The sequence below is a fragment of the Oscarella lobularis genome, chromosome 13, assembly GCF_947507565.1.
Source record: "Oscarella lobularis chromosome 13, ooOscLobu1.1, whole genome shotgun sequence".
NCBI classification, from domain to species: Eukaryota; Metazoa; Porifera; class Homoscleromorpha; order Homosclerophorida; family Oscarellidae; genus Oscarella; species Oscarella lobularis.
In genome coordinates this window covers 2,323,542-2,345,317 of record NC_089187.1, presented here as the reverse complement: position 1 = coordinate 2,345,317, position 21,776 = coordinate 2,323,542, and the positions used below count along the sequence as shown (strand labels likewise).

The window sequence follows — 21,776 nt, the reverse complement described above, 5'->3', positions numbered from 1 at the left end:
GGCAGGATGCGGGCGCGAAGGAAAATCCGCGGCGCGCTCACCTTTTGTCCGCAATACCGGACGTCCGGATTGCGCACACGCATCGTACGTACCGAGAAAAAGCGAGTCGTTTTCGAAGCACGTGACGGTGTTTCCACCTCACGTGCATTCCCACGGACCAATCACACGATTTCAAATACGAGGGAAGGGTACACTGTAGTACGAAAAATGCCTTAGAGCGAAATGTCTCGACTGTGCATCCTCTTCTTATCGATCGGTAATCGACGACATCCGGCGCTAATGCGATTTTTCTACCCCACTCTCCCTTTTTAGTCACATGGTCTACTTTGAATCGCGGAGAAGACTCCGCGGCGGACGTTGCGATCATTCCTGAGCAAACTCCTATCGGCTACGTCCTTGTCTCACGGCAGAACGACAGCGATGCGCACGAATTCGCCTGGAGCTCGCCGACCAACTCCACCCCGAATTCCCACGATCGATTCGCCCTAAATCCCCGAACGGGGGCCCTAACGCTCGCCAAATCGCTACTCGGTTTTGGAGGACGCGAGTTTCGACTCTCAATCGACGTATCGACGGCTCGACGCGTCGTTCGCGTCGTCGAATTGAGAATCGTCGTAACGAAGGCTATATCGTGTCCCTTGACGACGATTAACGCGACGCTAAGCGCCGAAGCGGAAGTAGGAACCATCGTCACTTTTTTCCGCTGCAAGCAACCGAACGATCTGCCCCTAGTCTACTACGGCGGTAATGACTATTTCGCCTTGGACCGAACCGAAAACGGTTCGTTTTTGTACGTGAATCGAAGTCTCGAACGCTTTGACGACGATTCGGCGACGATTATCGCCTTGCGAATCGTCGTCGCGTTGGAGTTCGAGAACGCGATTCGAATCAACGAAACGATTCGCGTTCGAGTTTCGATTCAACCGCGCGAGTTGCTCTGCAAAAACGGCACGGTTTCGACGAGCACTGTCGCTCCGAGACCGCTTCACATCGATCTGACTGAATATTGTGGGGTGCACGTGAGCTACGGGCTCCGTGACGTTTCCGAGGCGCCAAATGCTACTCTATCAGGAACGATAGTCTCTATCGCGAATCGGTTAAAAGCGGGCACGTATCGAATATTCTATGAGGCTCGAAGGGGAAATAGAACGACGACGGGATCGATACGAATTTTTGCTATCGCTCCGGCGATATTTCCTAAGAACGTATCGATCTCGTTGCCGGAGACGGAAAATCGGGGAAAGAGTCTAATGGTGTTCAAAGTGAGGGGCTTTCCTCTCGAGGAAGAGATCCGCTTCGCTTTGAACGTGAATGATGACGATGAGGGTACGTACGTCATCGAGTTCCGGAAATTCCTCGAGCGTTTTTTCTTTCGCTTTCAGGGTCCCTTCCGTTTCGCTTGACCTCGACAAACGAAACCGAAGCTACACTGAGTCTAGCGACGTCGCTCGACTACGAAAAACCCGATCAAAAGAAGGTATTTACCTTTCGCGTCGTCGCGCGATCGAACGGCGGCGCGACGGCGAACGCGACGGTAACCGTCCGACTCATTAATGCCAACGACAATCCTCCCGTGCTCACAATCAAAGAGATTACCATTCCAGATAGCATCCATCTGGTAGGCGAATCGTTCATGAATACGCATGCGTTATGAATCTAATGGATTATATATATAGAACGAATCGATTGCCCAAATTGGATGGGTGGATGCGGACTCGTCTAAATCAACAGTAACTATGGAAATGGAGTTTACGCGCGTCGTCGAAAATAAAGCGCGTCGCGTCGAGCCCAATCCGTTTCGACTCAATTCCACGAGTGGGGCTCTATCGCTAGTGCGTCGTCTTGACAACGACGACGCAGTCTGTTGCTATAGCGTTTACGTCAGACTGACCGATTACGGGTTCCCGGATATGGCACCGCTTTCGAAGAGTCAAGCGATTACGGAGAGAATTGTGGCTCGATTGAATTCATCTCGATGCACCACTGGATGCGAATATACCGGTACTATTAGTCCGACAGGTAAGAGTTTAGAAGTCCCATTCTTTTTTTTGAGAGGTGGTATTAGTCATTAGTTTTTGATTACGTGCAATTCGCAAGATGTGTTATCTGGCTATAATTAGACAACACATGAATGAAAACGAAATTATGGGTACGCTTTCCAAGGAATGGTCACCCATCCGTTCTTTGGGAAACGTCTCCGCATGAGTTCCGCCTACTGATTGACAGGGTGTCTGGAGGATTAGCCTTGAGCTGAAGACAATCCCTGTATAAATAAATATCTCACTCACTCACACACTCACATTGACAGGGAACCCTGAGGAAGGGACAAAATACGGATATTAGAGAAACCCCTCTAGATTTATTTAATGTCCGGCTCAAATTACTAGATTCAAGCAAACATCCTAATGAATGAGAGCATCAATAGAGGTGTCCTTTATAGAACCAGAGGCTCTATATCAGCGGATATGGAAACGTCTATTACTCAGGGGTTTCCAAACGTGTTGTTTGTCTCTAGAACCGGAATCGTCCAACGGCTTTCGCAAGGAGTATATCTACGCTATTATAGCCGGTTCGATTGGCTGCTTTCTCCTCGTTCTCTTCGTCGTGGCGACGGCGATATTCTGGCGACGCGCCACCATGAAGCAGCAGCGACTCGATCAGATTCTACTCAACGAAATACTACCGAGCGTCGAGAGAAAAGAAAACGCGTCGCGTCGATCGACCGTGTCTAAACAGCCTCGCCTGCCGACCGTCTATGAAGACTCCGACGAAACGGACGACGAGGGAGACGCGACGACGACGACGACGACGACGAGACGAGCGCCGTCCTCAGGGAACGTCGAGACGAAAAAATTCGATAGTTTTTGGACAATTCCCAGGCGGAATTTGAGACTGGGGTACACTATTCGAAAGGGATCCTACACTGATGTCTACTACGGTAAGGTAATGGGACTGCGAGGAAGGGACAAAACGGACGTAGCTATAAAGATTCTAAAAGGTGACTTTTTAAAAAGGTTCGTTCTTTATCTATTTATTCGTCTACTTTTAGCGAATAGTAGTGATGAGGATAAGCGGCTGTTTGTTGAGGAGTTGGATATACTGAAGGATACCTTACGTCATCCTAATGTTATTTCGTTTTGGGGTGCCTGTGTCTCGGATGGCGATAGACGTGAGATACCCTCTCTCGTATTTCCTTCGTTTATCTGTATATAGAGCCAATGATGATTGTCTACGAATTTGCACCGCATGGAAATCTGCGAGATTTTCTACAAAAAGCTCGCTGTCAAGAGATGGACGGAACGCCACCCAGTCTCAGTCTCAACCCCGTGGATACTACTACTAAAACAGCCACTATCACGCTACTACCAAGTGAACTGCTAACATTCGCTCTTCAAATTGCCAAAGGGATGGAACACCTCACAGCAATGAAGGTATAAGAAATAGAGACCTTCTATAGAAGCTAATTCTTATTGTTAGCGCGTGCACGGGAATTTGGCCGCTCGAAATGTATTGGTTGGGAGTAAGTTCGTTATGAAACTTTGCGATTTTGGACTCGTTAATCAAAGGATGAGTGGACGAAGTGTGGGCGAAGTTCGTGCAATAGAAATTCTCGTATCTATGTATTCATAACCGTTTGTCATCTTTAGGAATTTGAAAAATGGATGGCCGTTGAATTGTTCAATGAGAACAATCCGCGCACCATCCAAAGTGACATGTAAGAAATTCAGTTTAATTAAAATTATTTCCTCTAATAATTCTTAGCTGGTCGTACGGAGTCGTTTTGTGGGAGATTCTGACGCTGGGAGACTCGCCCTATTCGGAGATTCGTCTAGAAGACCTCTACACTAAACTGAAAGGAGGATATCGAATGAAAAAGCCGGACAACTGTTCAGGCAAACTGTAAGATCACAGGCTAAAATTAACAAAGGGGACTCAATCATTGACTTAGCTACGAAATTATGAAAAACTGTTGGGCTATGCAGCCAATGGAACGCCCACCATTTAGAGAACTAGCAAAACGAATTGAACAACTCTTAGCGTCAGATGCGGTAAGAACAAATATAAAAAATAAATTTTTAGACGAGAGAACTACACATATCTTAGAACTATCTTATTTTGGAAACGTCTACTGACGAGCAAGAAGACACTTTCGCGAATCCCCTCTACGAACCCGACGAAGGCGAAAAGACGCGAGAAATTGATACTATAGTCAAGCAACTCGACGAAAAAATCAGCGAGCTCGTCAGCATTATTTAAATATTAGGGAAAAAGTTTTTTTCTACCGCACAAAATAATATCAATGTCTTACTTTTGAGGAGTCAAGTTTTTTTTTGAAATTGGCCTGAATCCGTAGAGATCTGCACAGCGTCGTTCGAAAGCTCCGACCATCGTACGAGCCACTTCGTCGAAAAAGACGGTGGCCACTTTGGAGTGAAGAGAGGATCGAAATTGAAATGATATCTGACGAAAAAATGAATTCTATCCAATACTGCTATCTCTTTTTACCACCTACGTTAAAATCGACCACGCACTTCTCTTCTACTGCACTCATTTTCCATTCGGTGATCAATTCTTTAAATAATTTATCTCCACTTGCTATAGACTGGGAAGAGAATTTTTTCTCGAGAAACTTCTCAGGTGACTATACTTCTATGTCTTTACTCTGACTAGTGATGGTTTGATTAGTGTCATATCGGACGTGTATCGTTCTACGAAGGGCGGAAACCCGACTATCATGAGGCCTTTCGCTTTTGTTCCTTTTCTGTCGTAAACGCGAGAGTCGCGACACCACGGGAGGAAGTATTTGTACGAGTCGACGTCGGCGACGACGTTGAATACTTGCTCGGGCGTATAGCTGCGCGAAATCAAATGATTTTGGAAGGATTTGTGTCGTAGATCGCTACCGGAGGACTTTTTGCTTTGAGTAGCTGATGCTGTCGCTTTGGAATGGATTGGGAAATGTGAAAAGAGTCTTGAGCGTTTGCCTGGGCCTGTGGAAACAGACGAAGGAGCGACGAGGTATCATAGCAATCTCAGAGTAGAGCCTAGCGCACGGCACGCTTCCGAGGATTCGGTGTCTCTTTTGCTCAAACTCACCGTTACTGCTGCGGCGGCGTCGAAGCACGGATACTAGTGGTCGAAGTAAACATCGTTCGCCAAGGCCAGAACTTGAAATTTGTCGCGAAACCAAAATAGAGACCGAAAAACGAAGCTTTCGGTCGTTCACCGCCCAAAACCCCCCGAAAAGCGGTCGAACGCCAACGCCCGAGCTTTGATCGGCTTCCTGGCGTCTTGGCGCCTCCTCAAAGTGCGTAGAAACGGACAGAATAGCTCATATATATTTTTTGCTCTAGATGATATTGGACGTTGAAACAATGAAGCAAACTCATTCTAATAACTCACAACAATACAACGTATTAGTGCAGCGTAGCGAAGACAAACGCCCAAGCAGACAAAGCGACGAGAGACATCTCCTCCAAAGCGGCACCTACACGAAAAAAAAATCCACAGAAAATTCACCAGAAAAAAAATCAACAATTTACCTGAACACAACGACTCGCCATACATCTCATAACCGCACGACTTCCCCGCCATACAATCGGCAATCACCTGCGCCGTCTCATTCCCACTAATCGCCGCCGCTCGAGCAAAAAGCGGAATTTGATACGCGTCGCCGGCAAAGAAAAGACGATTCCAAACCGGTCTCCTCAGCTCGTCGAAATCATTGAGCGTCACACCCGTGGGCCAAGCTCGATATCCCCCATAATACCGTCGATCATAATTGAGGTGATTCAAGACGACGGAAACGGGCGCGACTCCAAATGCGCTCATCATTACCTCATTCACTTCGTCGAGCGTTTCGTTCAGCGATTGACGTTCGATTCGAAGCGCATTCTCGCCGGTCAACCAGAATCGAAGGACGTCGAAGCTCGCGTTCTGATTCGAGCTCAAAACGTCGCGACACCAGTGCCAATTCCATCGATGCGCATTGGCGAAGAGATAGAATCGATATCGCTCGCCTTCGATTTGAATTCGTCTGTCGAATCGCACCCAGACGAGCGTCAACGGCAACATGACGAATTCGTTGATAGCGAGACGTTTCCTATAGGGAAGTCTCGGTTGAAACTCGACGAAATCCTCCTGAAGTATTCCCAGACTGAATGTGACGACGCCGTAGTCGCCTTCGTACGTCGTCCCGTTTTCGTCAATCGCCGTGACGCCCGTCGTAGAATACCTGATCTTCGTCACGCGCTTATTGAGAAGCAGACGCTCGTCGTTCGGAGCGAAGACGAAATTTTTCATGCAGTCGACGAGTTTCATCGTCGAGAAATTCTCGTCCTGTCCCGCCGCGTACATCTCCGCGTGTTCCGAGTAGGAGTTGAGGCCGCCGTTCGTGTAGAGATAGTTTGACGCCGATTGTTCGCCCGGTTGAAGGAGAGAGTCGAATATCCATCCTTCGACGGCGACGTCGATGGAATTTCGCGGGTGCCAGCCGTAGAGTCGCAGGGCCGCGTGCATTGTCAGATCGTCTCTTGCTACAAAGAAAAAAAGACTTAGAGAGGCGCGAGAGGGGTGGGTTTAGTTACCGGTCAGTTTCTGTCCCTGCCAATCGGTCTTCAGGCCCCTCAGTGCCGCCTCCAGATCCTTCCTCCTGGCTTCTGCCTCCGTGGTAATGACGTTGCCTTTTTCGTCGATAAACACACGCGTTGGTAAGCCAAAATCAGAGATAGACACTTTGCATTCGTCGAGCATTATGCCCAATACGTCGCGTTCTTCTATCCTTTCGTCGACTTCCCAAAAGGCGCTGTCTGACGGTATGCCAGCCACGTGGCCGGCTACGAGACGTCCGCCGACGTGGTCGTCGGCTTCGACGAGAAGTATATCGTTGATTCCGAGCGTTTTCAAGTGATAGGCGACCTGAAGGCCGGCGATGCCACCGCCCAGAATCAGGACTTTAGCTTTGGCAGAAAGCGCGACATGCAACGTCAGGAAAGCAAAAAGAAAACCAAGTGCTGCCGATCTCATTTTTGAAACAAAATCGTCACAGAGTCCGGGAGTCACAAAACTAAACAGTGAAGGTGTCAGTGCGAGCAAAGCACGTTGCTCAAGTGATTGGTATTTGACACACTGCACCCACACTTCATCATCCGGCTATGTCCTTGTGTGACTAGATCACGCCCAAACATCGACTGCTGTATTGCTGCTTACAATTCCTTTATTCTACCACACTACAAAGCGCAAAAGAGCGTTCGAACCCTCCCGCGATAAAACTATTCGAGACACCGTCACGTGAATAAAAAGGCCTCCCCTCTTCACTTGGCAGCGCCAACGAGTGCCTTGAGACCGATCGTACTCATACTCTTCGGTCTCTCGAGAGGCAAGCCGAGAGCACGCGACCAGACGATAGAGGAAAGCACGCCAAGGGCTCTCGACACCCCAAAGAGGACAGTGTAATAGCTCATCTCCGTCAGACCGTAATGATGCAGGAGAACGCCGCTGTGAGCGTCGACGTTGGGCCACGGATTCTTCGCCTTGCCCTGTTCCAGGAGAATGTCCGGAACGTATTGATACAGACGCGAGACGAGTTTGAATAGGGGATCGTCGGGGAGGTGTTTCAAGGCGAATTCGCGTTGGCACATGTAGCGAGGATCGGTCTGACGTAGAACGGCGTGACCGTAGCCGGGAACAACCTGAGGGGGAGAAGATGGAGATATTGAGGAAAAGTGCGATTAGATACCTGGCCGGATTTCAGAGTATTCCATATGAATTCCTTGAGTCCGTCATCCGTTATATCGTCACCAACTTGCTCGCGAATCTTCATCAACCAAACGAGAACTTCCTATAGGGAAAATAGACATAGAATCATTTTATTCTATATGCGTTTCTTTTACTTGATTCGCCAGCCCGTGTAGGGGTCCCGCGAGTCCATTCATAGCGGCAGCGAATGAGAGATAAGGATCGGAGAGCGCCGACGCGACGAGATGGCACGTGTGCGCGCTGACGTTTCCGCCCTCGTGATCGGCGTGGATTGTCAAGTAGAGACGCATCAGTTCGATGAATTGGGAATCGTCGAAGCCCATCATGGAGGCGAAATTGGCCGACCAGTCCTTCTGCGGATCGATGGGACACACGTTGCCGTCATGGAAACAATTGCGATAGATCATGGCAGCAACAGTGGGCAATTTGGCAATAAGATTAAGAGAATCCTCCAAAGCATACTACAGAAAAAAATCACGTATTATTTTTATTTCTTTATTATATATTACCTCCCAGTATTTGGTCTTGTTTATTCCCTCTGCATAGGCTTTGGCGAATTGGCTCTCGCTTTGCAATCCCGTTATCGCGGCGCTGAATTGGCTCATGGGATGCAGATTATTAGGAAAATTATTTATCATGCCGACGACGTGGGGAGGCAAATCGGCTCGCGCCGCCCAATCCTTCGAAAGATCATTGACCTAGAAAATAAGATTAGAGAGAGCGCGAAATTTATATTTTATTTATACCTGCTCTTCAGTGGGAATTTGTCCGGTGATAAGAAGCCAAAAGAGCCCCTCGGGCAGCGGCTCCTCACCTCCGGGAGCTTTGGGAAGAAGCTGAAAAAAAATTTCACGAAAAAAATCGCTAACAATTAAATCACGTGACGCTAACCTTTTGACACTCGGGAATGGAATAGCCGCGAAACTCGATTCCGCGATCGGGATCGAGAACGGACGTTTCGCATACCATCGCTTTGAGACCTCTCATTCCTCCGTACGCCTGTAGGAAAAAGAGGGGGAGGGGCCCCACGGTCGGTCACACTCCCCGTCCTCTCACTCCCCCTCGCGTCGCCAATCCACTATTTACCTGATCCACGGTTATTTCCCCGATTTTCTTGTCGCCGTATTCGCGACGAAATTGCTTCACTTCTTCCTGTTTTTCGGGAATCGTTTTATCGAGGGTTTCCTTTAGGCTCTAGAGGGGAAATAGTACAATGTAGGCGCTTCCGTGACTAGGTACGTACCAGAGAGGACGCGGCGCGATATCTCAGCGGAAGCCGTGTCCAAGCCGACAGTTTCTGAGCGAAAAAGATAATTGGGAGTAGGCGAAATTTTTTCGTCTTTTCTCACCAAGATTCGACGCATGGCCATGATGATGAAATCGGGCGGACTAAAGGGTGAGAGGTCGCTATAGATGCCCGACGCGTGCGCGAAAAGGTCAATGCCGACAGCCCGGACTGTTACCTAGTTCCCGCATCTCTGGTTCCCGGAATGGGTATGGTTGTTTTGCTTGTACTTTGGCTCGCTGCGTCGTGCGGAGTGCTCTCCAAGCCCTGTAGGGATACTAGGGAGGGTAAAGACTTCGTAATTAATTTGTCGTCTTTTGCAGTCGCGAATTTGTGCCGGGAAAAGGTCGAAGTCTTCGTTCTGGACCAGGGAATCGTATCAGTCGGCTTGAGGTAAAACAGAGACACGCAGAAAGTACTAACTGAAAATATTTAGCGAGCCTGTAGCCGGAGCTAATGCCTTCGTAACGTGTTTTCCTCTAAACAATGATTCGAGTAAGAAAATCACAATCTAGAAGTGACGTGACGTCGTCAAGAAAGTTTTTCAGGCACGCTAGGGCTAATATTTAGCGATGCACTTGCTGTTATCGGCGAAGCGGTCGTGCAAGTAAGTTTTAGATGTAAGCAGACAGGGTTCTGCACTCGCCTTTCGCCGACCCATACTACTATAAAAAGTTGTGTATACAGTACAGTGCCGCGTTCATACAAAATAAAAAACTCGTTGCGCGCGAACGGCGCTTGCGGTTCAGGCGCATGGAACGCCACTCGTGCATAAATAGTGTTGACGGGAACGCCCATTTTTGACGTGTAAGTGTCTGCACTTGTTGCGCGCGAGCGGCGCTTGCGGTTCAGGCGCATGGAACGCCGCTTGTGCATAAAAAGTAGAGTTGGGGGGAACGGCCATATATACTCCCTACGGCACCGTTGACGGACCCTACGGCACAGTTGACGGAATTTTGACCCCATTTATCAGAAATGTACAGCTGTTAAAAATTACGATTTTCTTATTTTTCAGGTTAATTTTACTGTAGCTTCTTTTGGACATAGCGTAGATGTAGCGTGTGCAGCTGAATCAGTAGATGGAATTCAATATAACAGAGCTAATTCACAAGGCAAATACATACATATATCCTTACTTGTTTACCTATGTACTTTTTATAGGTCGTTCTGCGTCTTTTAGTATCGTCTCTCCTTCACTTCGTCTCTTTCCCTCGACATCTTCATTTTATGGTTTGCCTTTGGACATTACTGCTCAGCTTCAGCCTCCCTTGGATGAAAATGATGGCAAGGTTGTTTTTCAGTGTGGAAGTCGTCTGTGGAACGTCACAGAAAGAAAAGGAATATGCTACAGAGAAACGAGTAAGCGCCCTAATGAATATAGATACAATTACAGTGATACTGTCTGTTATAGATATTTCACTGAGTTCAATTACATTTGAGGTGAGTTAATAATATATAAACATTTGAATGGGCTTTGTTATCGTTTCTAGTCTGGCGTGAATTTTCAATTTCTCACTCTCGACCAAACGTCGTTTTCGACCAGCGAAGGACTCTTTCAATTGGCCTGCTGTTTCTCCCCTTCCCAATCCACTAGCAACAACATACCGCGTTACTCAAACGTCACAGCCACTCACTTTATATCCGTCGCCGTTTCTCCTCTATTTAACTTGAGCTTAGCCACGGCGTCCGACTGTTTCTGCGACCACACGTATTCAAAGTGTGACGTCAATTGTTGCTGCGACGAAGATTGCACCGAAGCGGACGTCAGACTATTTGCAACCTGCGCGGAAATCAGCGTTCAAAGCCACGCAGAAAACTGCGATAATCCATCCACAAAGGAATGGAATAATCTGCTGTGTATTCGTGACGATAACAGTCCGAATCTCGGGCTTCATTTCGTCGCCACCGATCCAACGGCGGACGAGACTCAATTCCGAGATATCAAAAGCCGTACAGATCATTTCACTTATCAAAGAACGATTCCAAGTGATCCAACCGAAACGACATCCACTCAAACGCAATATAAATCCGGCGACGTTATACTGACATTTTCCGGGGCACCTCTGACGCTTCCCACCAGCACATCATCGCCGTCGTGCACCGACTTTAGCCCGATTGCCTTTCTGCGTGATTCGAAGTCAACGTGCCACAGGATTGTCTCGGAGTTTACATGCAGGACTAAATCTCCTCTGAGCTTTGACTATTATCTTAGCTCTGGTGACTTCTTCGGCTGTTCGGCTCCCGTCTCTATACGCACAAATCCTAGATCCTCTATAAAAGTAGAGGATATTAACTTTGCTTACTTTTGTAAGAATTCCACAGAGGAGGAAGATTCTGTGACTGCTGTTGAACAGTGTCACGAGAACAGCCCATTGGCGCCGGTTTTTGACAGTGCATCCAATACGTGTATGAATGCTGTTGAATCGGTCAAGTATGTCGCTTTCTGGAATCAAGGCCAAATACTTCGCGTCGACGTGGACGTGGTTTTAACCAATGCGTCCGGCGAAAGAATAGACCAGGTTAATTCCGTGCAATTTTACTATGTGCCTGATGCCTATGTGAACGGAAAGGCGATGAAGATCGTTAACTTTACGTCGCTCGCAAATATTTGGAAATCTCAGTCAGGTAATCCTGGCTATTCTCTCCGAGCCAGGGCTTCTCTCATGAGTGGAAGTGTCGCCAATGGAACTACGATAGAACTTAGGGACTTGAAGGTATGGCGTAGTCGAGGTGGTCAAGATTGCGTTGATTCGTCAAGAGAGACGATTTTATTTGGAGAAGATTCGGTGTCCGGTTGCGTGATCAGACTGAGTCGGACTGACCTGAGAAACAATTGTAGTGACGTAAGGGAGGTGGTGAGGGGAGAGCAGGAGGCGTTGTTTTCGGCATCTCATATTGGGAGATATGGAATATCTGATCCTACGGATTTGTCAGATTGGGTGGAAATAATCAGGTTAATTAATTAACTAATCGCTATTTGAAATATAAAAATTTTCTTTTGATAGGAATACTAATATTTCGTCGGATAATACTTCATTGACCAATGATTCGTCTGCTGTAACTAGCTACTGTGCCAATATTCCAGCACAAGTTAACCTCGTCATTCTAATTACTCCTCTAACAGAAGACTACTCAGCAGATCAGTGGCAGGTTGTAGGAGCAAAACTCGGGTAAATAGTCCTCTTTAATAATTTATCTCATGTGGATGTACTGCCTTTAGATTTGACTTTGTTGATTGGAGGTATTTGTGTACTGAGTGCTCAGAGACGCAAGCCTTTTCGATTAGCAGCACTGTACAGTATGTGAAAGTGAAGGCAAAGAAACCACCGAGAAGGAAAGGGTGAGTTTCCAAGAAGAGAGTGCATAATTGCTTATCTAATAAAGGTTTTAGGTCTGAAAAAGAAAATATTTGCAAATATGATGCCTGTATTGGCGACATTCTATATCCATTTTTGGATACATCCGAAGGCTTGAATCATCAGAAAACGATAGCATGGGGGCTCTTGGTACTGCTGATTATTATCGTAACTCTTGCGACCATAAGACCTTGCTTAGGGCGATCACGCTGAGATATGTAGAACAGGTCACGAGAGGATAAAAACACGTGACGATATCCACCTCCCCATTTCTGTAGAACGAATGGCAGCGAATAGACTCACAACGACGCTCGTCGTCGTCGCAATCGTCGCGACGCTATTTGCCTTAGCAGAATCGGCGTCGAACACGACGCAATGCGACGGCGGCAAGAAGGGCCACTGCAAATTCATCTGCTGCAGCATATCGAACACGCAGTTCGGTTGCTGCCCGAGAGAAGGGGGCGTCTGCTGCGCGAAGGGAGACTTCTGTTGTCCGCCGCGCTACGAGTGCTTGGTGACGAACGGAACGCACAACGCGACGAGATGCATTCTGAAGAAACAGAATGCAACCGACGTTCTCAGTCGTCACAAAAGATCCATTATGGTCAGACCGATTCGAGTCGACTACGTCGGCGTCAATGCGCCCAATCGAAGTATTGTTTAAAGTCTTTTCACACCGTACAAGTGATAAAAAACTAAAGCCTTCTCTTCTTTTCTCTTTTAGACGTTCTAGTGGCTGAATTGGTACGGGAACGGGTACCCAAAGCGAAGTCACCCCTGTGTCCAGATGGAGCACACAAGTGCCCATCCAATCAGACGTGCTGCGTTGTTAGTGGAGAAGATGCTTGCTGTCCACTCGAAGACGCCGTCTGCTGCAAAAACAGCATGTACTGCTGTCCCCACGGATATACAGTCAGTAAATCTCACAAAATGTATAATTCTAAAAAAATAACGCATCTTCTTTCAGTGTGACGTCGAACAGAAAACGTGCTCGAAACCCCCCTCGTTCGTCCTACTCCACGCACGGAAAATGAAACCAGCTCCTCGCGTCGAGAACATCGAAAGCGTTCGTTGTCCCGACGGTTCTGAGTGCAACGGCACGGCAACGTGCTGCAGAACGAAATCGACGTCGGAGCCGTACGGATGCTGTCCGGAGGTGGACGCCGTCTGCTGCGAGGATCGAGTTCACTGCTGTCCGAAAGGCTACGAGTGCAGCGAAAAGGAATGCATCAAATCATCCGTTGAAACCAGCTTGCCAAAATTAAAAATCGGCGAAATTGTCGTCGATTCGATTCGAACGGGGATTACTTGTCCGGACGGTGGCACTTGCACTAGCGATCAGACTTGCTGTCTAACGAAAACTGGAAAATACGGATGCTGTCCGTCGCCCGACGCCGTTTGCTGCTCGGATCAAGTCCACTGCTGTCCGCAAGGCTTCAAGTGCGAAGTCGCGACGGGGCAATGCGCGAAAGAAATCGCAAAAACGTCTCTGATTGAAATCGAGAAGAGATTTGACATTCCATGTGGGACTAGTGGCACGTCGTGTAACAACACCGCGACCTGCTGCAAACTGAAGAACGGTTCATACGGCTGTTGTCCGTTGGCCGACGCCGTGTGCTGCGCGGATCACACGCACTGCTGTCCCGAGGGCTACAGGTGCAGCGACAAACCGGGAGAATGCATCAAAGGATACGTCGAACTCTTCGACCGTCGTCCCAACGTCGATGCGGATACGATTCGATGTGACGACGGGACGGTGTGCGCGTCGGGGACTACGTGCTGCAAGACGCCGAACGGGACGTACGGATGCTGTCCCGCCGAGGGTGCCGTCTGTTGCGCCGATTTGATTCACTGCTGTCCGCACGGAACGACGTGCGATCTCGCCGGTCACAAGTGTCGCGAGGCGACGTCCGTCGTCGCCGTTCCCCTCATGAGAAAACTCGAAGCGAAGGTGATTGGGAACGTCGTGTGTCCCGATCAGAGTCTCTGTCCCAATGGGGACACGTGCTGCGAGGTTGGGAGCGGCGTCTTTGGATGTTGTCCGAGTCCGAACGCGGTCTGTTGCGCGGATGGAAAGCACTGCTGCAAGACCGGTTTCACCTGCGTTTCATCTAATAACACGTGCAGTAAGGATACTAAAGAACAGAGCGTCGTTCCACTGATTCAGTATCATCATTCCGTGTCTGATGACATATGTCCCGGCGGCACGGAGGAGTGCAAAGGAGACAACGTCACTTGTTGCAGAACGTCTACGGGATTCGGCTGTTGTCCTTTGAAAAACGCCGTCTGTTGTTCGGATTTGGTGCACTGTTGTCCCAACGGCTACGCGTGCGATACGAGCACGGGGAAGTGCAATCCCCAGAGCGGCGGAACGACGGAGAGAGCAGAGATATCGAAAATCGCGACTAATGATGTTGCGTGTCCCGACGGTTCGTCGTGTCCGACCAATGATACGTGCTGCAAGACGGCTACGGGATACGGATGCTGTCCTTTGCCGTTTGCCGTCTGCTGTGCGGACATGAAGCACTGTTGTCCCAACGACTACGCGTGCGAATCGGGGGGAATGTGCGTGGACGCGCGAAACAACGACAAATTGGAATCGACGTCGATCGTTTCGACAATAGAACGTAAAATCGAGTGTCCGGACGGGGGTCACTGTAGGGAAGATTCGACCTGCTGTCGTAAATCGGCGGAATCGAATATCTACGGTTGCTGTCCTTTTTTGGACGGCGTTTGCTGCCTGCACAATAAGTGCTGTCCTAACAACACGCGTTGCAATTCCGAAACTCATACGTGCGATCACGTCGATCCGAGAATCGAATCGCCGTCGCCGGCCGCCGACTTGATTCCCGAGCTCGAAAAGACTTTGGCAATGATTCGCTGTCCCGACAAGGGTTATTGCACCGATGATCAGACGTGCTGCAAGCGAAGCGGCGATTCGTACGGATGTTGTCCTTATCAGTTTGCCGTCTGCTGCAACGACAGCGTTCATTGCTGCAAGAAGGGCTACACGTGCGCCGACAACAGTACGCGCTGCATCGCTGAAAGCGACTCAGACGAGGAGGCGAGTCGAATCGATGCACTCGTTCTCGACGTCCAATCGCCGATGAGCACCTGTCCTGACGGACACAATTGTACGAGCGCGCAGACGTGCTGTCAAACGACGACTGGTCACTATGGATGCTGTCCGGCGGCGAAGGCGACGTGTTGCAGGGATAACATTCACTGCTGCAAAGCTGGATACAAGGTATGTAAATAATTATAGGATTAAATCGTATAGTTATATTTTTTATATATAGTGTAGCACTTCTTCTGATAACTGTATCAAAGAGGAGGATGCCTCCGTTGCGCTTCCGTTGCTTCTGACGTCGTTTGCGCCGAGCGTCGTACACTGCACCGACGGAAACATTTGCCCAGATACGTCGACGTGCTGCCTGTCTCCGGACGGAACGTCCGGCTGCTGTCCCATTGCAAACGCGATCTGCTGCGCGGACGGAGTTCACTGCTGTCCGTCGACGGAGACGTGCAGTGCGATGGGATTGTGCGAGTCGTCTGTCGCCACCGACGTCGTCGTACGTCGACCCGCGGAAACGAACCTCACGTTGTCGATCGTATGTCCGGATGAGACGACGCTCTGCGACGATGATTCGACTTGTTGTCCGCTCACGCCGGATGGCACCGAGTACGGATGCTGTCCGATTCTCAATGCCGTGTGCTGCTCGGATGGTCTTCATTGTTGTCCCGAGTCTTTCACGTGCAGCGAGAAGGGAGACTGCTCAAAGACCGACAGTGACGGGGAAGTAGCAGCTGGCGTGCTGAGCGGACGAAAAAGGGAAAGAGACGACATTCTTTGATATGCTTCATTACTGTCTTCATTGATTTTGTGTGCTGGTTGAACGTGACGTAGTGTACTAAAATACGTACACAATTGGATGTGTTTAGTATGCACAGTTGAAGGTAATTCACTCGGCGCCAGGCAGTCGCATATATTTTTTACTCCAAACTTCCGGTTCTTTGTTACTACTGTACCACATGATCATCATATCACAGTGGCATTGCGCGTGCCCGAAATCGCCGTTTTGCTTTTTCCAAGCTCGCCTCGTGCCTTCCACAGCCCAAGAAGTGTAAGTCCTTTAGCAGGAAAGCTGCTGCGCTTTTGTGGCACGTGTGTCACGTGTTGAATAGCGCCAACTACAAGTAGAGACCCCTTTCTGCTTCGATAAATTCACGGTGTCTTGTTTCACTACCGCTGCTACTCGTTTAGCAGTAGCTGTGGTCTAACGTGCTAAAACGTTTACATTGTCCTTTATTTTCATCGCTTTCGTCTTGGTGAGACGGAAGTGAATCGGCGCGTGACGTCAGAGTCACGAGTGTTCTTTTTGTTTAGATGGCTCCTCTTACAGCGGCTTGCATCGTGTTCGCCGCAATCTGCGCGATTAGCGAGTGCAAATCGGTGTGTCCAGAAGGCAACGTGCCCTGTCCCTTGAATGACGGGACAATCAGCTGCTGCAACGAGGGATACTTCTGTGGAAGCAACGGTACTTGTCTTCAGTGGAACGACGCGGGCAATGTTATATGTCCTGATGGACAGTCTGAATGTCCGGCTGGAAATACTTGTTGCAAATTGTCTAGTGGACAATGGGGATGCTGTCCTCTTCCAAATGCAGTCTGTTGCTCTAACGGAGAAAATTGCTGTCCATCAGGATACACTTGTGATGTATCAGCGGGCACTTGCACGAAAGGAGACATTGCCATAGCTATGATTGAAAAAAAGCCTGCTGCTTTGAGAGAAGAAAACGTCGTATGTCCTGGTGGACAGTACCAATGTCCGACTGGAAATACTTGTTGCAAATTGTCTAGTGGAGAATATGGATGCTGTCCTCTTCCAAATGCAGTCTGTTGCTCTAACGGAGAAAATTGCTGTCCATCAGGATACACTTGTGATGTTTTAGCGGGCACTTGCACGAAAGGAGACATTGCCATAGCTATGATTGAAAAAAGGCCTGCTGCTTTGAGAGAAGGAGACGTCACATGTCCTGATGGACAGTCTGAATGTCCGACTGGAAATACATGTTGCAAACTGTCTAGTGGACAATGGGGATGCTGTCCTATTCCAAATGCAGTCTGTTGCTCTGACGGAGAACACTGCTGTCCATCGGGATACACTTGTGATCTATCAGCGGGCACTTGCACGAAAGGAGACATTGCCATAGCTATGATTGAAAAAAGGCCTGCTGCTTTGAAAGAAGGAGACGTCACATGTCCTGATGGACAGTCTGAATGTCCGACTGGAAATACATGTTGCAAACTGTCTAGTGGACAATGGGGATGCTGTCCTATTCCAAATGCAGTCTGTTGCTCTGACGGAGAACACTGCTGTCCATCGGGATACACTTGTGATCTATCAGCGGGCACTTGCACGAAAGGAGACATTGCCATAGCTATGATTGAAAAAAGGCCTGCTGCTTTGAAAGAAGGAGACGTCACATGTCCTGATGGACAGTCTGAATGTCCGACTGGAAATACATGTTGCAAACTGTCTAGTGGACAATGGGGATGCTGTCCTATTCCAAATGCAGTCTGTTGCTCTGACGGAGAACACTGCTGTCCATCGGGATACACTTGTGATCTATCAGCGGGCACTTGCACGAAAGGAGACATTGCCATAGCTATGATTGAAAAAAGGCCGGCTGCTTTGAGAGAAGGAGACGTCACATGTCCTGATGGACAGTCTGAATGTCCGACTGGAAATACATGTTGCAAACTGTCTAGTGGACAATGGGGATGCTGTCCTCTTCCAAATGCAGTCTGTTGCTCTAACGGAGAAAATTGCTGTCCATCAGGATACACTTGTGATGTATCAGCGGGCACTTGCACGAAAGGAGACATTGCCATAGCTATGATTGGAAAAAGGCCGGCTGCTTTGAGAGAGGGAGACGTCACATGTCCTGATGGACAGTCTGAATGTCCGACTGGAAATACATGTTGCAAACTGTCTAGTGGACAATGGGGATGCTGTCCTCTTCCAAATGCAGTCTGTTGCTCTAACGGAGAAAATTGCTGTCCATCAGGATACACTTGTGATGTATCAGCGGGCACTTGCACGAAAGGAGACATTGCCATAGCTATGATTGGAAAAAGGCCGGCTGCTTTGAGAGAAGGAGACGTCACATGTCCTGATGGACAGTCTGAATGTCCGACTGGAAATACATGTTGCAAACTGTCTAGTGGACAATGGGGATGCTGTCCTATTCCAAATGCAGTCTGTTGCTCTGACGGAGAACACTGCTGTCCATCGGGATACACTTGTGATCTATCAGCGGGCACTTGCACGAAAGGAGACATTGCCATAGCTATGATTGAAAAAAGGCCGGCTGCTTTGAGAGAAGGAGACGTCACATGTCCTGATGGACAGTCTGAATGTCCGACTGGAAATACATGTTGCAAACTGTCTAGTGGACAATGGGGATGCTGTCCTCTTCCAAATGCAGTCTGTTGCTCTAACGGAGAAAATTGCTGTCCATCAGGATACACTTGTGATGTATCAGCGGGCACTTGCACGAAAGGAGACATTGCCATAGCTATGATTGGAAAAAGGCCGGCTGCTTTGAGAGAAGGAGACGTCACATGTCCTGATGGACAGTCTGAATGTCCGACTGGAAATACATGTTGCAAACTGTCTAGTGGACAATGGGGATGCTGTCCTCTTCCAAATGCAGTCTGTTGCTCTAACGGAGAAAATTGCTGTCCATCAGGATACACTTGTGATGTATCAGCGGGCACTTGCACGAAAGGAGACATTGCCATAGCTATGATTGGAAAAAGGCCGGCTGCTTTGAGAGAAGGAGACGTCACATGTCCTGATGGACAGTCTGAATGTCCGACTGGAAATACATGTTGCAAACTGTCTAGTGGACAATGGGGATGCTGTCCTCTTCCAAATGCAGTCTGTTGCTCTAACGGAGAAAATTGCTGTCCATCAGGATACACTTGTGATGTATCAGCGGGCACTTGCACGAAAGGAGACATTGCCATAGCTATGATTGGAAAAAGGCCGGCTGCTTTGAGAGAGGGAATCGTCGTATGTGGTGGTGGTTACTATTGTTCGGATGGAAATACATGTTGCCAATTGCTTAGTGGAGAATGGGGATGCTGTCCTATTCCAAATGCAGTCTGTTGCTCTGACGGAAAATATTGTTGTCCATCAGGACACACTTGTACTTCTTCAGGATGTCAACAAGGAGACGTTATCGTAGCTATGATCAGGAAGATACCTGCCCTTGTGAGGGAACAAGGAATGAAAATGGAAAAGACGGCAGCTGCTAAAGAGCGTGACGAATACGTTCGCCTGAAAGATCAAATCTAAGGTGAGCCTACCCCCTTCAAAGAGAACACGTGCATCTAAATTAGAGAAAGGATGCCAACAGAAGTAGATCAGTGTGTTTGCTGTTTTATTGTTCGAATCAAATCTCGTCCTCATCGTCAATACCCTCTACAGGAAAGTCACCCACAGTCACGCACTTTGGCTTGACGAACCCCCCATATTTCATATCACATTCAAAATATCTTTTACCCCCCACGCAACCATCGTGCTTCCCAACGGGCTCGTCGTATCGAATTCCCACCCAATATCCCGGCTTGAAGCCCGTCTCCCCGACATAGGCGACCGTTCCGCGCCGAAGCGGGTTTCCGGTCACGCGCACCTCGCAGCGCGATCCAACCGATATCAATTCGGCGGCGTCCTTCTCCTTTTTCATTTCTTCGTCTTTCTGCGCCTGCGCCTCCGGATTGAAACGTCCCAACTTCATTCGTTCCTTGAAGGCGCGAACCGAATCGGATCGTTTCGCATATTCGTCGTCTTTCATCTCGTATTTCGGTACGGCGGAGAGATCGTCGAATTCGCCGGCTCTTTTCTCGCGATCCGTGACGTGTACGCGCATTCCGCTCGCCACGGACGCCGATTCGAGCGTCGCGTCGTCGTCTTGAAGCGAACGAACGAATTGATCGTCTCGATCGAAGAGATCGAGCTCCATCGATCGGCACGAGGCGCCTGTTATCAATTCGAGCTTTCCTTTGAGATCGACGACTTTCGTTGAGGCGGGAAAGCGACGTTCCGATCCGAAAGTCGAAACAGAGCTTGTAATTCGGACAGATATCACGTCGTCCATAAATAGTGTACACTGACTGGCTTAGAAGGGAATAAAATATCGAATCTGAAGTGCGCTGTAAACAATCGCGGTCACGCGCCACTTCTTCACCGTCCCGGACACTATGGAAAACCTTCGAAATTCGTATCGCGAACGCTTTCTTCAGGACTCCGCGTCACGAGGAGGTGTCGTCTACAGACCGAACAAGGTTCCCGTGTTCCAAAGCTATTTTCAAGTAAGTGAGGCCCCCTAACCCTACTCTTCGACGATTCTCCGCTCCAGCGACCGAATCAGCGACCAGTCTTTCTACGCGGCGCCTCGGATCGTATTGTGTACAGGTACGTTATAGAATTAGGAAATGAGGCCCCGTAGAACCTGTAGAACGTTAGAGGATCGATGATCGCGGCTGGACTTGGAATTTGCCTTACATTTGCAAGCCTCTACATGATGGCAACCGGTTCAATGAGTAAAAAGGGAAACTAAACAGTAGACAATGCCCTATAGCTGCGTGCATCTATGTAAAAACTCTCACGAATCGTTCAAAAAAGCGAGTTTTTGTATGAGCACGTCGACGCACATAGAATGAAACGCCGCCTCGATTCCCTTCCCCGTCTTCGCCGACACGTCGTACCACGGCACAGCGCACTCCCTCGCAATTCCCCTCAACGTCTCCAAGCAATCCCTCGCACCCAAACCGAGCTCCAAATCGATTTTATTCCGCAATATAATCACGTGTAAGTTCACAGTCGCCGCGCTGAGTATCCAACGTAGTTTATCCGCCGCTTCCCGCGCCGCCTCGGCGTCGTCGTTACTGACGACCAAACATAGACAGTCTTTGCTCTCTATCGCCATTTGTAGCATCGCTTTCGATTGGCCAACGCGTACCATATCCCAGAGACTGACTCGTATGGCGGGCCATAGAAAATTCATGCCGTCGTCGTCGATTTCGTCGCCGAGACCGCCTTCGATTATAACGGTTGCCTTCGTGAACGAGGTGCCGGTGTTTCCTCCTCGAGACGGTTCTTCGAAGTCGTCGTTTTCGCCGCGTGACATTCGCGCGATTAGAGTCGATTTGCCCGAGTTTGGCGAGCCCACGAACGCGATGTGCTGCACGAATGGGCTGCTCTTTCGACTTCTCCCTTGCTCGTGCGTCGGCAGCGAATCGATCGATATCGTTTTTGTGCGATTCAGCGCGTTCTGGCGAAGCGATTTGAGCTGATCGGCTATGAT

General features: G+C 48.9%; 7 protein-coding genes across 9 annotated transcripts; 3 read left to right on the top strand and 4 right to left on the bottom strand.

Moving 5' to 3' along the window:
- The first annotated feature begins 171 nt into the window (after positions 1-171).
- LOC136194413 (uncharacterized) lies at positions 172-4,337 on the top strand. Its single transcript, XM_065983519.1, has 12 exons — positions 172-256; positions 313-1,326; positions 1,383-1,618; positions 1,677-2,019; positions 2,516-2,998; positions 3,050-3,169; positions 3,214-3,431; positions 3,478-3,591; positions 3,648-3,715; positions 3,763-3,900; positions 3,950-4,049; positions 4,105-4,337. Exons 1-12 carry the CDS (start codon positions 223-225, stop codon positions 4,255-4,257), a joined length of 3,021 nt encoding a protein of 1,006 aa, XP_065839591.1. The 5' UTR covers positions 172-222; the 3' UTR covers positions 4,258-4,337.
- Positions 4,174-5,050, bottom strand: LOC136194459 (coenzyme Q-binding protein COQ10 homolog A, mitochondrial-like). The gene is made up of 4 exons (XM_065983583.1): positions 4,905-5,050; positions 4,663-4,855; positions 4,514-4,603; positions 4,174-4,461 (listed from the first exon to the last, which is right to left on the bottom strand). Exons 1-4 carry the CDS (start codon positions 5,024-5,026, stop codon positions 4,306-4,308), a joined length of 561 nt encoding a protein of 186 aa, XP_065839655.1. The 5' UTR covers positions 5,027-5,050; the 3' UTR covers positions 4,174-4,305.
- A 275-nt stretch (positions 5,051-5,325) lies between these two features.
- Positions 5,326-7,092, bottom strand: LOC136194434 (uncharacterized). Its single transcript, XM_065983555.1, has 3 exons — positions 6,588-7,092; positions 5,544-6,536; positions 5,326-5,488 (listed from the first exon to the last, which is right to left on the bottom strand). Exons 1-3 carry the CDS (start codon positions 7,024-7,026, stop codon positions 5,418-5,420), a joined length of 1,503 nt encoding a protein of 500 aa, XP_065839627.1. The 5' UTR covers positions 7,027-7,092; the 3' UTR covers positions 5,326-5,417.
- An 86-nt stretch (positions 7,093-7,178) lies between these two features.
- Positions 7,179-9,198, bottom strand: LOC136194437 (citrate synthase, mitochondrial-like). Its single transcript, XM_065983557.1, has 9 exons — positions 9,108-9,198; positions 9,002-9,055; positions 8,845-8,952; positions 8,650-8,757; positions 8,505-8,594; positions 8,268-8,456; positions 7,893-8,219; positions 7,739-7,840; positions 7,179-7,691 (listed from the first exon to the last, which is right to left on the bottom strand). Exons 1-9 carry the CDS (start codon positions 9,126-9,128, stop codon positions 7,314-7,316), a joined length of 1,377 nt encoding a protein of 458 aa, XP_065839629.1. The 5' UTR covers positions 9,129-9,198; the 3' UTR covers positions 7,179-7,313.
- LOC136194417 (tectonic-2-like) lies at positions 8,293-12,656 on the top strand. Of its 3 annotated transcripts, none has more exons than XM_065983524.1 (12): positions 8,293-9,154; positions 9,226-9,312; positions 9,367-9,436; positions 9,480-9,538; positions 9,592-9,650; positions 10,059-10,155; positions 10,205-10,402; positions 10,455-10,483; positions 10,534-11,996; positions 12,049-12,213; positions 12,264-12,383; positions 12,435-12,656. In XM_065983524.1, the coding sequence occupies exons 1-12, from the start codon at positions 9,121-9,123 to the stop codon at positions 12,610-12,612; spliced, it is 2,559 nt and encodes an 852-aa protein (XP_065839596.1). In that variant the 5' UTR covers positions 8,293-9,120; the 3' UTR covers positions 12,613-12,656. The 3 variants fall into 3 exon arrangements, with proteins under 3 accessions (XP_065839596.1, XP_065839597.1, XP_065839598.1); XM_065983525.1 differs by having other exon boundaries at positions 8,294-9,154; positions 9,209-9,312; XM_065983526.1 differs by lacking the exon at positions 9,226-9,312 and having other exon boundaries at positions 8,295-9,154.
- Positions 12,657-12,658: 2 nt separating this feature from the next.
- Positions 12,659-19,885, top strand: LOC136194891 (fibrillin-2-like). The gene is made up of 6 exons (XM_065984142.1): positions 12,659-13,052; positions 13,124-13,311; positions 13,367-15,646; positions 15,699-16,252; positions 16,376-16,523; positions 16,787-19,885. The coding sequence occupies exons 1-6, from the start codon at positions 12,683-12,685 to the stop codon at positions 19,763-19,765; spliced, it is 6,519 nt and encodes a 2,172-aa protein (XP_065840214.1). The 5' UTR covers positions 12,659-12,682; the 3' UTR covers positions 19,766-19,885.
- Positions 19,830-20,644, bottom strand: LOC136194458 (tubulin-folding cofactor B-like). Its single transcript, XM_065983581.1, has one exon. It carries the CDS (start codon positions 20,565-20,567, stop codon positions 19,863-19,865), a length of 705 nt encoding a protein of 234 aa, XP_065839653.1. The 5' UTR covers positions 20,568-20,644; the 3' UTR covers positions 19,830-19,862.
- Between the last annotated feature and the right edge of the window lie 1,132 nt (positions 20,645-21,776).